The sequence below is a fragment of the Phlebotomus papatasi genome, chromosome 2 (genome assembly GCF_024763615.1).
Source record: "Phlebotomus papatasi isolate M1 chromosome 2, Ppap_2.1, whole genome shotgun sequence".
Taxonomy (NCBI): Eukaryota; Metazoa; Arthropoda; class Insecta; order Diptera; family Psychodidae; genus Phlebotomus; species Phlebotomus papatasi.
This window is the reverse complement of record NC_077223.1, coordinates 58,635,325-58,647,565: the sequence shown is the minus strand read 5'-3', so window position 1 is coordinate 58,647,565 and position 12,241 is coordinate 58,635,325. Positions and strand designations below refer to the sequence as shown.

At 33.1% G+C, this 12,241-nt stretch overlaps 2 protein-coding genes across 2 annotated transcripts in view; one reads left to right on the top strand and one right to left on the bottom strand.

Moving 5' to 3' along the window:
* LOC129801892 (sushi, von Willebrand factor type A, EGF and pentraxin domain-containing protein 1) overlaps positions 1-12,236 on the top strand; it is a 114,695-nt gene extending 102,459 nt beyond the window's left edge. Inside the window, exons 12-14 of the mRNA XM_055847327.1 lie at positions 3,984-4,229; positions 4,444-4,583; positions 7,761-12,236. Coding sequence (XP_055703302.1) covers positions 3,984-4,229; positions 4,444-4,583; positions 7,761-7,931 — 557 coding nt within the window. The 3' untranslated portion in view covers positions 7,932-12,236. The remainder of the gene's footprint in view (positions 1-3,983; positions 4,230-4,443; positions 4,584-7,760) is intronic.
* The window catches only part of LOC129801886 (fibrillin-1), a 77,900-nt gene continuing 73,679 nt past the window's right edge, over positions 8,021-12,241 (bottom strand). Inside the window, exon 13 of the mRNA XM_055847319.1 lies at positions 8,021-8,468. Coding sequence (XP_055703294.1) covers positions 8,407-8,468 — 62 coding nt within the window. The 3' untranslated portion in view covers positions 8,021-8,406. The remainder of the gene's footprint in view (positions 8,469-12,241) is intronic.

The following is a 12,241-nucleotide window of genomic DNA, read 5'->3' as shown; positions in this document are numbered from 1 at the left end:
ATTTCCACATAATTGTCACATAATTATTAATTAATAATAAGCTAGCTAATATTTAATACAAATGTTTAAGTTTCTTAGGAAAACTTAAAGGGGAGAGTACCTTCCCCTATACCTGTTTTTTTCTTTTCATTCGCACAAAATTAAATTATTATTAAAAATTGTAACATTAATCATACTTTATCGCATTGGGTTAGGCGACTTCATAATGAGTTACCGGTCCTTTAACCCATATTCAACTCTGTAATTTTATTATTCGTCGACCTTTTGTATGAACTTTATTACTCCACAACTGATTTTCACAGTCTTTCCTTGAGCTGAACACTTAACACCATCAAAAGGGTTTTGTAGATGGTAATCTCACGAAGCAATGTTAGGACAATAAAATGGGTATATTAGGTCTATTAAAACATTATCCTTATACCAATTCTTCGTTCTTACACTTTCTGGTGAGTCTTCAAAGATGTGTATAGTCTGATGTTGGCATACGGCAACACAACTTCCTTCTATTGGTCAATTCTGGTAACTTCTGCCCATTAATTCCTTTCAAACGATCTAGTTCGATCTGGCTGTCTAAGCTACTGATAGTAGATAATTCTGGTTCTAGTAATATGATTTAAGCTACTTTATCTGTTTTCTTTCGCGATATTTTGCGTACAACATTGTCATAGAATAGGGAGAAATGGGACACCTTCGAATTGGCGCAGCTTTGAAATTGGACTATTTTATCCTATTTTTTAATGAAACCGAATCTTATTATGATATAATTTAACTCAAAAAACCAATTGCGAAAATAAATAACATAAAGATAAGGCTCAATTCCATTCCCAAAAAGTCTATAGAGGAGACTGGGGCAAAAAGTCACAAATCGAAAAATTCAAAATTCAATATCTTCCAAGATATAAAAGATAACGGCTTAAAATCTTTTCTATAGATAGCCTCCATAGACCTTCTTCAATGTCTTTAGTTTCCTACAATTTGAACAAAGAATTTAGAAAATAAAAAATATAGAAATTTTTAGCCCTATTTATGAAATATTTTCCTTCCAGAAGATAACAATTATTACGTACTTATTTTCCAAAATTGATGCACTGTTGCATATTTCCTAAATAATTTGGATTCCCATGAACACGAATCCGCTATCTATTTTAGAATTTCACAAAGGTTCTTTTCTCCAGATATCCTTTTATTAAAAATGACCACTTGGGGTAAAAAGTAACAAAAGCTCTGGAGCAAAAAGTAACAAAAACCGAAACAATTTCTGATGTCTCACGGCGAAAAGAAACGTCATTGCCATGTTTCGTCGCTTTTTGTTTGCATTGGTCAAACGATTTGTAGTCTTTTGTAAGTGTTTTTTTTCTAAAATAGCTTGAAAAGCGTTTTTCTCGTTCAGATAGAGAAAACGGTGTCTTAAAATGGTGTAGATGAATAAATTTTATATGAAAATATGTCCTCTAGGTATTTTTTTTTAAATTTACGGAAGCCCGTAATGAAGCGAATCAAAATGTAATAATACCCAATGTCTGGTACTATTTGCCCCAGCATTTTTGAGAATAGTCACAAAAATACCTTTTAGAAAACGGCTCTATAGAATGAAAACTTTCCTTACAAAATAGAGGGAAATGAGTTTCACAAAGTCGAAGAGCGGTAAATTTCCCTCTAATTCTGCGATAATTAGATATTTCTGAGACGCTCGAGTAGCTTGTAAAAAAATAAAATATCCGTTTTGTGACTTTTTGCCCCAGTCTCCCCTATTAGTGACAATACTAAGCGCTATACAAAATATCAAGATATTTTCTGCGGAGGCAGCCAAAATCCCGAAAGCCAAGATCCCGAACGCCAAAATCCCGAAAAGGCCAAAATCCCGAAAGCCAAAATCCCGACTATTGAAAATCCTGAAAGGGATCAAATTATATGGAGGATAATATGTACAATAATGTCCTAAAACATAGAAAATTTCCCTTAACCTCCAGCAAGCGCGGGTGCAATCGTGAGAGTAGCTGCGATACTTTTAAGAATTCGGGATTTTGGCTTTCGAGATTTTGGCTTTCGGCATTTTGGCTTTCGGGATTTTGACCTGGACCTATTTTCTGACTTCTGGATATAAAACCTAAAAATAAAAATCAAAGATGTTGTTCCAAATATGCCTGCTCTCCCCTAATCCTCTTTTTACTACAGCTTATCATCCGCTTCAAAAAAAAAATTTTTATATTTTCATTTCGCTTTTTAGTAAAATTCTCATATGGAAATGCGGTAAATTTAATTTTTTTAAAGATGATTATGTGGTATCTAAATATTGGAATGGGTCACAAAAGTTGAATATTTGTGCCAGGATTTCGTTATTCCATGTGATACCAACGTATTCCAAATGTGTGATTTTTTTAATAATTCAACATTCATAATATTTATAGATTCTCTATTAGGGGAAAGCGTGCTACCTTCGGTCGATTTATGCTTCGCACAAATCAGTTTTTCCAAGGTGTTATAAATGAATGTGGCCCATTATAATATTATATTTTAATAGCTAGGCCAATGCCTCAAATTTTAAGAAAAGTGCTATTGGTGCAATCTATGAGAAACAAAGAGAAAAAAATTAATTATCCGAAGCTTGAGTCGTCCGAAGGTAGCGCGCTTTCCCCTTTTTGTGTTTCTCATTATCCGTGTATTAAAATTTCGTGAATTTTAAACGTTGCCGTATGCAGCCAAACTCGACCGTTGATCGAATGATCGGTCATTGGCTGCGTAATGGAAAATGGATTCCTTAATCCCTTAAGGACGATTGGGTCACCGGTGATCCAAAAAATGAAATTTTTCCTGCGGTCATCTAAAGTTGTGTTTTGCTCTAAAAAGTCAGAAAAAAATGATTTTTTTCTGACCCCCAATGTTTGGCCTTCTCGTCCTTAAAGAGTTAAGAGAAAGCGCGCTACCTTTAGACGACTTAAGCTCCGATAATTCATTTTATTTTCCAATGTGTTTCAAATTCATTCAACCGATTATAATATATAATATTTGTGAACTTATTATTATCTGACTATTACTATGAACTAATAATTAGTTAATAATTATTATTAACTAACATCGAACGACTTACGATCAATGAACGATATACGAATGAAGCCATCAGGATATAAAAAAAGAAGAAACAGTTTTAAAGTAATAAAGTAATAAAGTAATAAAATTAATAAGGAATTGTTAAATACATATTTTAAAATAATTTTTCTACTCAAACATTTTAATATTTCAAGAACAAATCAATTCTCTGAATATTTAAATTGTGTTTTTTACAAATTATAAGATGATTTAGGGTAAGAGTACCAAATTTCGTCATAGTTGCATGCAAGCGACAAAGTCTCAAGTTTGAAATGTAATATTTTTAATAAAAAATGAATATTTTTGTTACTCTTTTATAAGGGATGTTGCTTGGAACCTTGCAGACAATTTATCATCTTTATTTTTTCTAAAATCATTCTTAATACATTTTGAAATGAATAAAAATGTAGACATAGCATTGGTGGCATATTTCGGTCACCTTCATTCTCATAGTTCCTTGCTCTTCCAGAATTCTTTAAATATCTTTTTCAGATCATCTTACTCGTCGAAGCGACATTTTTTTGTTATTTTTTTGCATTGTACAATCTCAAGAGTATCCAAAAACTAAAAATTCATGGAAATTCGAGGAACAAAAAATATGGCCGAAATTGCAAGCTGGCCGGAATTTGGCACACACCCTAATATCTGTAGATTGTTTAATTCATTTTATTTTTCATGCCACTTTTCACTTTACCATCACTAGAATGAAAAATTACTTAAAATAGTCAAAAATAATCTGTATTTGTGAAACACTAGTACTAAAGGGGATAAAGGGTTAATGCAAAAAATAGATACATTTTCTGCTCTGAATTCTGAATTCTTCAGAATCTCGCTTTGTCAGGAAATTTCTTTATTTCAGTAAAGCTTTTAGGAAGGTAATTGATGTTCTTTTGCAGAGTTCCCAACACCCCATCTCACCTGTCCCCCTGACATTAGAGTAGAAGTTTCTCCTGGAGAAGATGCAGCCACAGTTCAAGTGACCCCCAAAACGGACTCGTCAACACTGGAGAGTGTTCCAAGCTGGGTCCTGTCGCAGGGTGGAAAATTACGTCTCCAAGTTGGCGCCATAAACATCACGTATATTGCTAGACATCCTATTTCTCGTGTCTCAGTATCCTGCACTTTCTCCGTAACGGTTTTGGGTGAGTGTTGACCGCAGTTATATTATAGTTACCCTCTAATTGAATTAAGCCATGCAGAATTTTCCACTTCCTCTCTGATGAATAAATTCCATCTGAGACTGGGGGGGGGTAAGGGGGATTGCTTCCTGGATGGTTTGGAAGAGAAAATTCAGTGTGGGATTTTGACCCTTTTCTCACACTCAAAATCCCCACTTGGGGTAAATCTTCTTTACAGACGGCCAACCGCCATCCGTGACATTCTGTCCGGCGGCACAAAAGCACACGCTGGACGACAACTCGAGCAGCATCCCCGTCACATGGCCTGAGCCCTCTTTCACGGACAACATCAACGTGTCAGATGTCACGAGAACAAATGTAAGTGAACCCATCCCTTCACCTCCCATTATTAATTGCATTACCCAGTGTGACTAATTTCAGTCCCAAAAGCCACCCTTCTGCATGAGAGACAGGGGAGGACTTTGGGTGAAAAATATCCGATGATTTCCTGAAAATTTAATCGATTAACGGAACTAATTGCTTTTCGCAATCCTTTTTTTGACACTATATAGAGGAATTATTCATATGAAAATTCAATTAATTGCATAATATTTCATTAAAATTCCACCAAATATATTGCAAAATCAAAAATAATGGAAATTTAATTAAATTTATTTAAAAAAATGCATACAGCTCAAATTAGAATGGATGCTGTATTTTTTAAACGAATAGATATGACATTCATGTATATTATACTCTGGTTCGATAAGATATATTATAGACAAAATCAGGGTAGTGGAAGTATTCAGTGACAAACTCCACATAGTGCAATGAATGTAACCCACAATAAATTGATGTCTTTTTTCATTAAAAATTACGATACCTTTTTTTGAAATTCATTGAAAATTAGCGACGAAATTCTTTTGAAGACCTAGAATATTGCAAACAAAATACAGATTTATTTGAAGTGGCATTAATCCTTTGAGGTCAAGGGAGTCAAACATTACGTATCAGAAAAAATCATTTTTTGACTATTCTAGAGGAAAATATAGCTTTATAATATGATCGTAGCGTCGTAGGCCATTTTTTGGATTACCGGTTTACCGCTTACTCAATCGTCATTCAAGAGTTAAATAAGGTATAATATTAAAGGGTTCCATTGCCCTACATAAATTCACTTTAAAAATTTCGGGTCCCGGTCAAAATTCCGAAAGCCAAAATCCCGAAATCAAAATCCCGAAAGCCAAAATCCCGAACGCCAAAATCCGGAATGGGCCAAAATCCCGAAAGTTAAAATCCCGAATTCTTAAAAGTGCCATAGCTACTCTCAAGATTGCATCCGCGCTTTCTGGAGGCAAAGGGAAATCTTCTATGTCTTGGAAAATTATTCTAAACATTTTCCCCCATATAATTTCATCTCTTTCAGGATTTTGAACATTCGGGAGTTTGGCTTTCGGGATTTTGGTTTTCGGGATTTTGGCCTTTTCGGGATTTTGGCGTTCGGGATTTTGGCTGCCACCGAAAATTTCATGTTATACTTCCAGAAAAAGAAGTAATATTTAGGTACTTTAAAAAATTAACGAATCATTACGATTTTTTCGTGATTTTCTAATTTTTAATTATTTCAATCCATGTATTTTTATTATTTATCTATTATTCTAAATTTCATGCTTACAATAAATAAATTTAAAATATGGGAAATTCGGTCACTATGGATTATAACGATAAAAAAGATGCGGATTGCTTTTCTCTCCTTTATTCTCCTTACTACGTTTCGGAGGCTTATTTCCTCCTTCCTGAGGTATGGAAATTATTGAGGGGAAAATTGTTTGGCGGGAATCCTCTTACAGTGGGCACTGGGACTTTCACATTGGACATTGACATGCAGACGGTCTAACACGAACATTTGCCACTTTGCCACTTGCGATTCGTAAGCTTATCTTTAATTTTGACACTTAGGGATGGTCTTCACCGATCGGACTTGGCAGGTAGGATCGGCGAAGAACGTCCTTAATTTCTAGAATTGAAAAGAGCTTAAAAACAACAAGAGAGGGGAAGTTTACCCGAATCTACTGTACTTTAAGGAGTAGCTATATCTTCTTTATCTCTATGTCGCACCGGTGGCAAAATAGTCCTTAAAGAGTTTATAATTGCCTGATGGAATTCATATTATCTACGTAGCTCAACAATTGCCTTTTGCTGTTTTCTCTTTTGTAAATTGAGAGATTTACAAAAAAAAAATTATTATGCAAACCTGGAAAAGTGCATTATAACACTGATAAAAAACGGGGGTGTGATTTACTTTTTTTCCTCATAACGTTAACACTTTTACGGTGTAAAAATATATCAACATGTTTTAATGTTAAATTTACACCTTTTTAAGGGTAAAATTAACATGAAAAAGGGTAACTTTAACCCCTAATACACCTAAAAAGCATAATATTAACACCGATTTCGGATCAATACTGCAGGGTAAAAATAACATTTCCGAAATATTATTTTAACTTTTTCAGATTTCTCTCAGTCAGTGAATAAGAGTATTTTGGAAAAGGATTAGAAATTGAGTAATAGATTTATAGAATATTATTTTATAAATTCAACGGTTTCAACTCTAAAAATATTGAAATTTTAAGAATCTCACAAAAACACATACTAAAAGTTCCACTTGTTGCTTTAGTATTAAATTACAGTTTTTGGAGAAATTAAAATATTTTAAATTGATTTCTATTGAAAGCACGATTGTTTTTTTTTTGTATATTTTTGGAACCTTTTTTTCATGGATGCAATTTTATTTTATCTACTGTGCATCATAAAGCCTAAATCGTAACAACTTTTTATTCATAGTTTTTAGGGTTTTAAGGGTACAAAAAACGATATATTTTAAACCAGAGCCTAACGACAAATATTTCTCCTGTGTGTATTTTAATAGCTTCCACTGAGAGAAATCCGAAAAAGTTAAAATAACATTCTGGAAATGTTAATTTTGCCCTGCAGTATTGATCCGAAATCGGGGTAAATATTACCCTTCTTAGGTGTATTATGGGTTAAAGTTGCCCTTCTTTCATGTTGATTTTACCCTTAAAAGGTGTAAAATTAACATTAAAAAGTGTTGATATATTTTTACACCTAAAAAGTGTTAAAGTTATGAGGAAAAAAATTAATCGCACCCTCTTTTTTTCTCAGTGTCAGTATAGCTTGAACATCCCTTATAAGGATATCATATCTAAGAGATACCATTGATTTTGATGAGAGTTATTTGGATATTTAAATTGATATTTATGACTCTCTTTACCTCCAAAAGGATAATAGCAATACTTAGGAGCTATTAAACCCAAAATTTCTGGGTTTCATTGGCCATAATTTACCTTTCAGAGATAATTCGTTAGCTTCTGCTTATTGTTCGCACTATTATTCCAAACCATTATTGCTTCACAATTTCCAATGAACCAAGATATAAGATGTTTAATCTTGTAAAATTAGACAATAAAATCTTTGAAGTATAGATTAATCACTTTATGCATTATTTAATTCATTGCTATTGCAATTTTATTGAAGATTCCGGGAAACTATTTCGGCGTGGGAAGTCATTTGGTAACCTACACAGCTCACGATGAGGCTGGCTGGAGTACAAAATGCAGCTTTAAAATCCTCATTGGAAGTTCAATGAGACGCCTCCAAGAACAATTTCTGCGATCACAGCTGCCAAAATATCACGAATTGTACTGAGAATGAGGGTTTGTGCGCAAAAATGTGTGATAAATCTTATCAGTTTCCCAATGCGAAAGCTGCCCCATGTACAAAGAAAAATCTGTAGACATGTTTCATTAGTAACTTTATTCACAATCATCCCTTCTTTCACAAAAGAGAACACTTCCGAAGGAACTTTTAGCGAGAAGATTATAAATATAAATATATGTGTTTTTTTGTCGAATATTTTCTTTTTATTTTCTTCTCGTATTTAAAAACTATACTAAAATAAAATAGAGATTAGATGCGATGATGATCACCAGCTGAGAAAAACTTGTGTGAGTATTAAGATAATCGTATAATCATAGGATTAAAAAGAGGCTAAGAGTGTGTGTGAGAGTATTTCAAAAAAGTAATTAGTCTGTTAAAATGCATTTATCGGTACAAGGTTAAAAAAAACTCAAAGGAGGTAGAAGTTGCAGAGTCTTAATATCTTCCTGCTCCATGGTTTTTTTTAGTTCCAGCGTCCACGCTCAAATTGGGGAAAACCCCAGCGATGATAGTGACGTAGAGGACCTGAAAAATAAATTTAAAAAAAAAACTAAAAATCATGATATGTGAAAGAAATCCCCTTAAAGTTAGGAGTTTTCTTCAAAAATAAGTTAAGTGATGCAATACTTGGTCGATGAGTGATTTAATTTTCAATTTTAAAAGAAAGGATAAAGGGAAAAGTTTCTTCAAAATGAATTAACAATTTTTAAAAAGAAAATGAGAAAACAAATTTGCACGCACAATATAGGGAGAAGTCAGGCACCTTTGAATTGGTGCACCTTCAAAATGAGGCTTTTTTCTCCTATTTTTAAATGGAACTGAGCCTTAATTTGTCTTAATGCACAATTGACTTGTGGAGTTAAATAATATCACGGTAAGGTCCAGTTTCAATTAACTCAAAAAAGGAAAAAAAAATGTAGCAAAGTGTTCCAGCTTTGCGGAGTGGTCGAACTTACGAGAAAGAGTTCTCCGTGTATTGTCTTTTCGCATGGTTTTTCGATACATATTGGTTTATTGCTGTTTAAATTGACAGATAAATAAAAAAAACATTCCGAAATAAAAGATAAGGAAAACCCATTTTAGAATAATTCAGCATGAATAACAAGCATACGGAACAAATAAAAAAGTAAATCCAGGAAGGATATATCACACGGGTACTTTACCGATTCATTACCGATTAAGCCCGATGCACCTTGGTTAGAAAATTCAATATCTTTCACAACAAATCCAAATTTAGGCGAATCGGTTGAAAAATAGGCCCTCCAAAGTCGTTTGATCTTCGAAAATTCGACATCGAAATGTTTTTCGGACATATAGGTTTCTGAGAAAGAAATATTGTAGCACGAATGCTACAAGCCCCACACCAGAACATGCTGGAGCACCCTTCATCGCTAGCTTCTCGGAGATTGAGCCCCATATTGCCCATTCCAAGATGGCTACAAATCCAGCGTCCTCCTTGCCTCATTGGTGAGGACCGACTGAGGAGCCGATTCGATTGTGTCTTCGGAATAACTTGCCGAGCGCTCACAACCCCACCTAGCGGGACTACAGTGATATCGTAACTTGAAGTTAGCCATCGTTATAGCACTCCTTGAGGTTACTACCCCAGCTGAACAGTGATTGGTACCGTTGGCTTAGAAGAGTCTTCGTCAGGACGGGCTAACTCCCTCCAACTCCTCCAGGCTCAACAGTCCTACTACAATATCCACCTTTACTACCTCCAAAACATATTCGAAAATGTAAAACAAAAATCTATGAGCCGTTTTCGAAATAAACAAAAAACGTGGTTTTAGAGGTCAAGGAAGAGATAAGAGGAAAAGTAAAAGACTGTCCCAGATATTATTAACTTATAGAAGGGAAGGGGTCATCGAACCCCAAAAGTCAATATCTCTTACTTTTAGTTGTATAACAAGTTTAAAATGTAGAATGGAGAAAAGAAAAAAGCTCTAAATTGAAGATACTCACATTTAAAGGTGCCCTACTTTCCCTTATCATTCAAAGTAACATTTATTACTTTTTACTCGAATTTCTTGGAGGAGAACAGTTTGGAAAATTCTATAGCTCGGATCAGGGAAAAGTCTCAGTCAGAGGCTTGACTTTGGGCTTAACCCATTAAAAGATAAGTTTTTTATTTAGTAAAGTGCAGCTATAACATACTAAAAATTGTGTTATTTAACTAAATTTCCTGTCTAATTTCCTTTTTAATAATAAAACCTCAATTGCTTATTTTACCATAAACTTATGTTGGTAAAATGTGAAGTGTGATGGCCTAATGTGATCAAATTTTAATAATTAGAATTGGATCAACGGCAATTTTAAGATATCCTTGACCCACTGTATCTGAGGTCAAGAAAGTCGGGGTGCTTTTAAGTATTTTTTAATCGAAAACTTTAAGACCTAGCTATAACATACTATTCCGATCTATGCTATAGGGACCCAACTATTAAGAAAACAAAGAAAAAATCTTCAAAACGCAGAGAGAAGGGTGGTCCCTTAATTCAGGAGTTATTAAACTCGTAAAACCGGCCGAGATAATTTGTAGCCTATATATTTTTCCTGGAAAAGTTTAGGCGCTATTGGCAGCAGTCAAGAAAATTTTGAAATTATTAAGAATCCCACTTATTATTAAATATTTTTTTAGGTACGTAAAGTTATCAAAATTCCTGATCAGAAATTTTTCATTTATATTTGAATTTTTTTCATTTGTCAGAAAAAATTAAATCGATAGTTTATTTTTATGGATATTTTTAGACACTTTAATTTGTACAAAAACAAAGATGAATTTTTTTTTTGTTTTTATGTATTCAAGTTTATCATTCAGTTCATGGGTGTATCAAAACCTAATAAAATGTGGAACTATTTCTCACTTTAATCTAAATTTTAAAGATTATTCCACCGCAAACTCAAACTCAAACAATTTTTTTTTTTGTAATTCATGTATGATTTTGGCAAAGATTATGAATTATTTATTTTTAGACAGCTTTTAATGCGTGATTTCAAAATATTTCAGAAAAGACTTGCTTGATACTCCCTTAATTGAGTTACATATTTATGAGCAATTCATTTAGATAACTAGTACCTCTAAAAATAAATTTTCTACGTGGATTATAAATGTTTGCATAGCATAGCCCCATTTTCAAAATTTATAACGATAGTTCACAAATTTTAATCAGTGTATTTTATTATTTATGAGAAAATTTTAAACTAAAAAAAAATATTATAATAAATCCAAAATCACCTTCAAAATTATTTCCTCTTAAATTCCAAAGTTTTGGGTACGTTTTAAAAATTTTAATTTAATATTAATGAAACGACCACTTTCATTTTTTTTTTTTTGCAAAAATATGAAGAAATTGTTTAAAAAGCACCCCCTTTGGATTTTACATTGGTGCAGTTTTTCTTAATCCCTTTCTCAACTTCCCGACAAAAACAACATAGATATAATGTATATATAGGTGCAAGAGCTACAGAAGAAACTTTTCCAACGGCCAAACACTTGTATCTTCCCCAACGAGTTACAAGTTGTGAACAATTGATATTCAACGAGTGTCGTCTGCATTGTTGAATCTCATGATTTTTTTTCTGCCACCCTCTCCTCAACTTCCTCTTGAGCAAAAGTTTTTCTTCCACGTCCGAAAACTTTTCGCTGCATTCACAACTTGCCAACCGATTAAGTAATTAAAATTTAAGATCTTCAGTAATTGTATAAAAATGCAGATTTTTCACTTCCCACTAACTCTCAAAGTGTTTTGCAGCTCTTTTTTTCATGATAAAATCTTTCTCATAATTCAATTGAAGCTTGAGAACTTCGTCTTATGCTTCTGAAATGGACAATAAAATATTGAGGAGCCGTTTTACACTATTGTAGAGAAATCCTTTGCATTTTAACAGGTTTTTGATCTTGAACTTTTTTTCCTTCTACCTCTGCAGTGAGTTTTTTGAATTTGTCTTTCAGCAAGTTTTTCTTTGTTAAAATAATAATTAATATATATGCCCAAATACTGAGGGCTTAAGAGGTTTTATCAATGTAAAAAAAATAGTTTATAACTTGTAAGAAATACGTCTTGACTTTTTTTTTCAAGAAATGGTAAATTTTTATCAAAATAAAAAAGAATTTATTTTAATTAAGCAAAAGTGATAATTTCTGTAATTCCATGTTCTCTGGACATGATAACTCAGAATTCTTAAAATGAGCGTGAAAGAAGGCAGTGTCCCCTTGAAAGTATGTAAAACTGTGTAGAATGACAAAATTAAAGAAATAAAGTAAAACCACCCTTTTGGACAAAAAAAAAACTTAC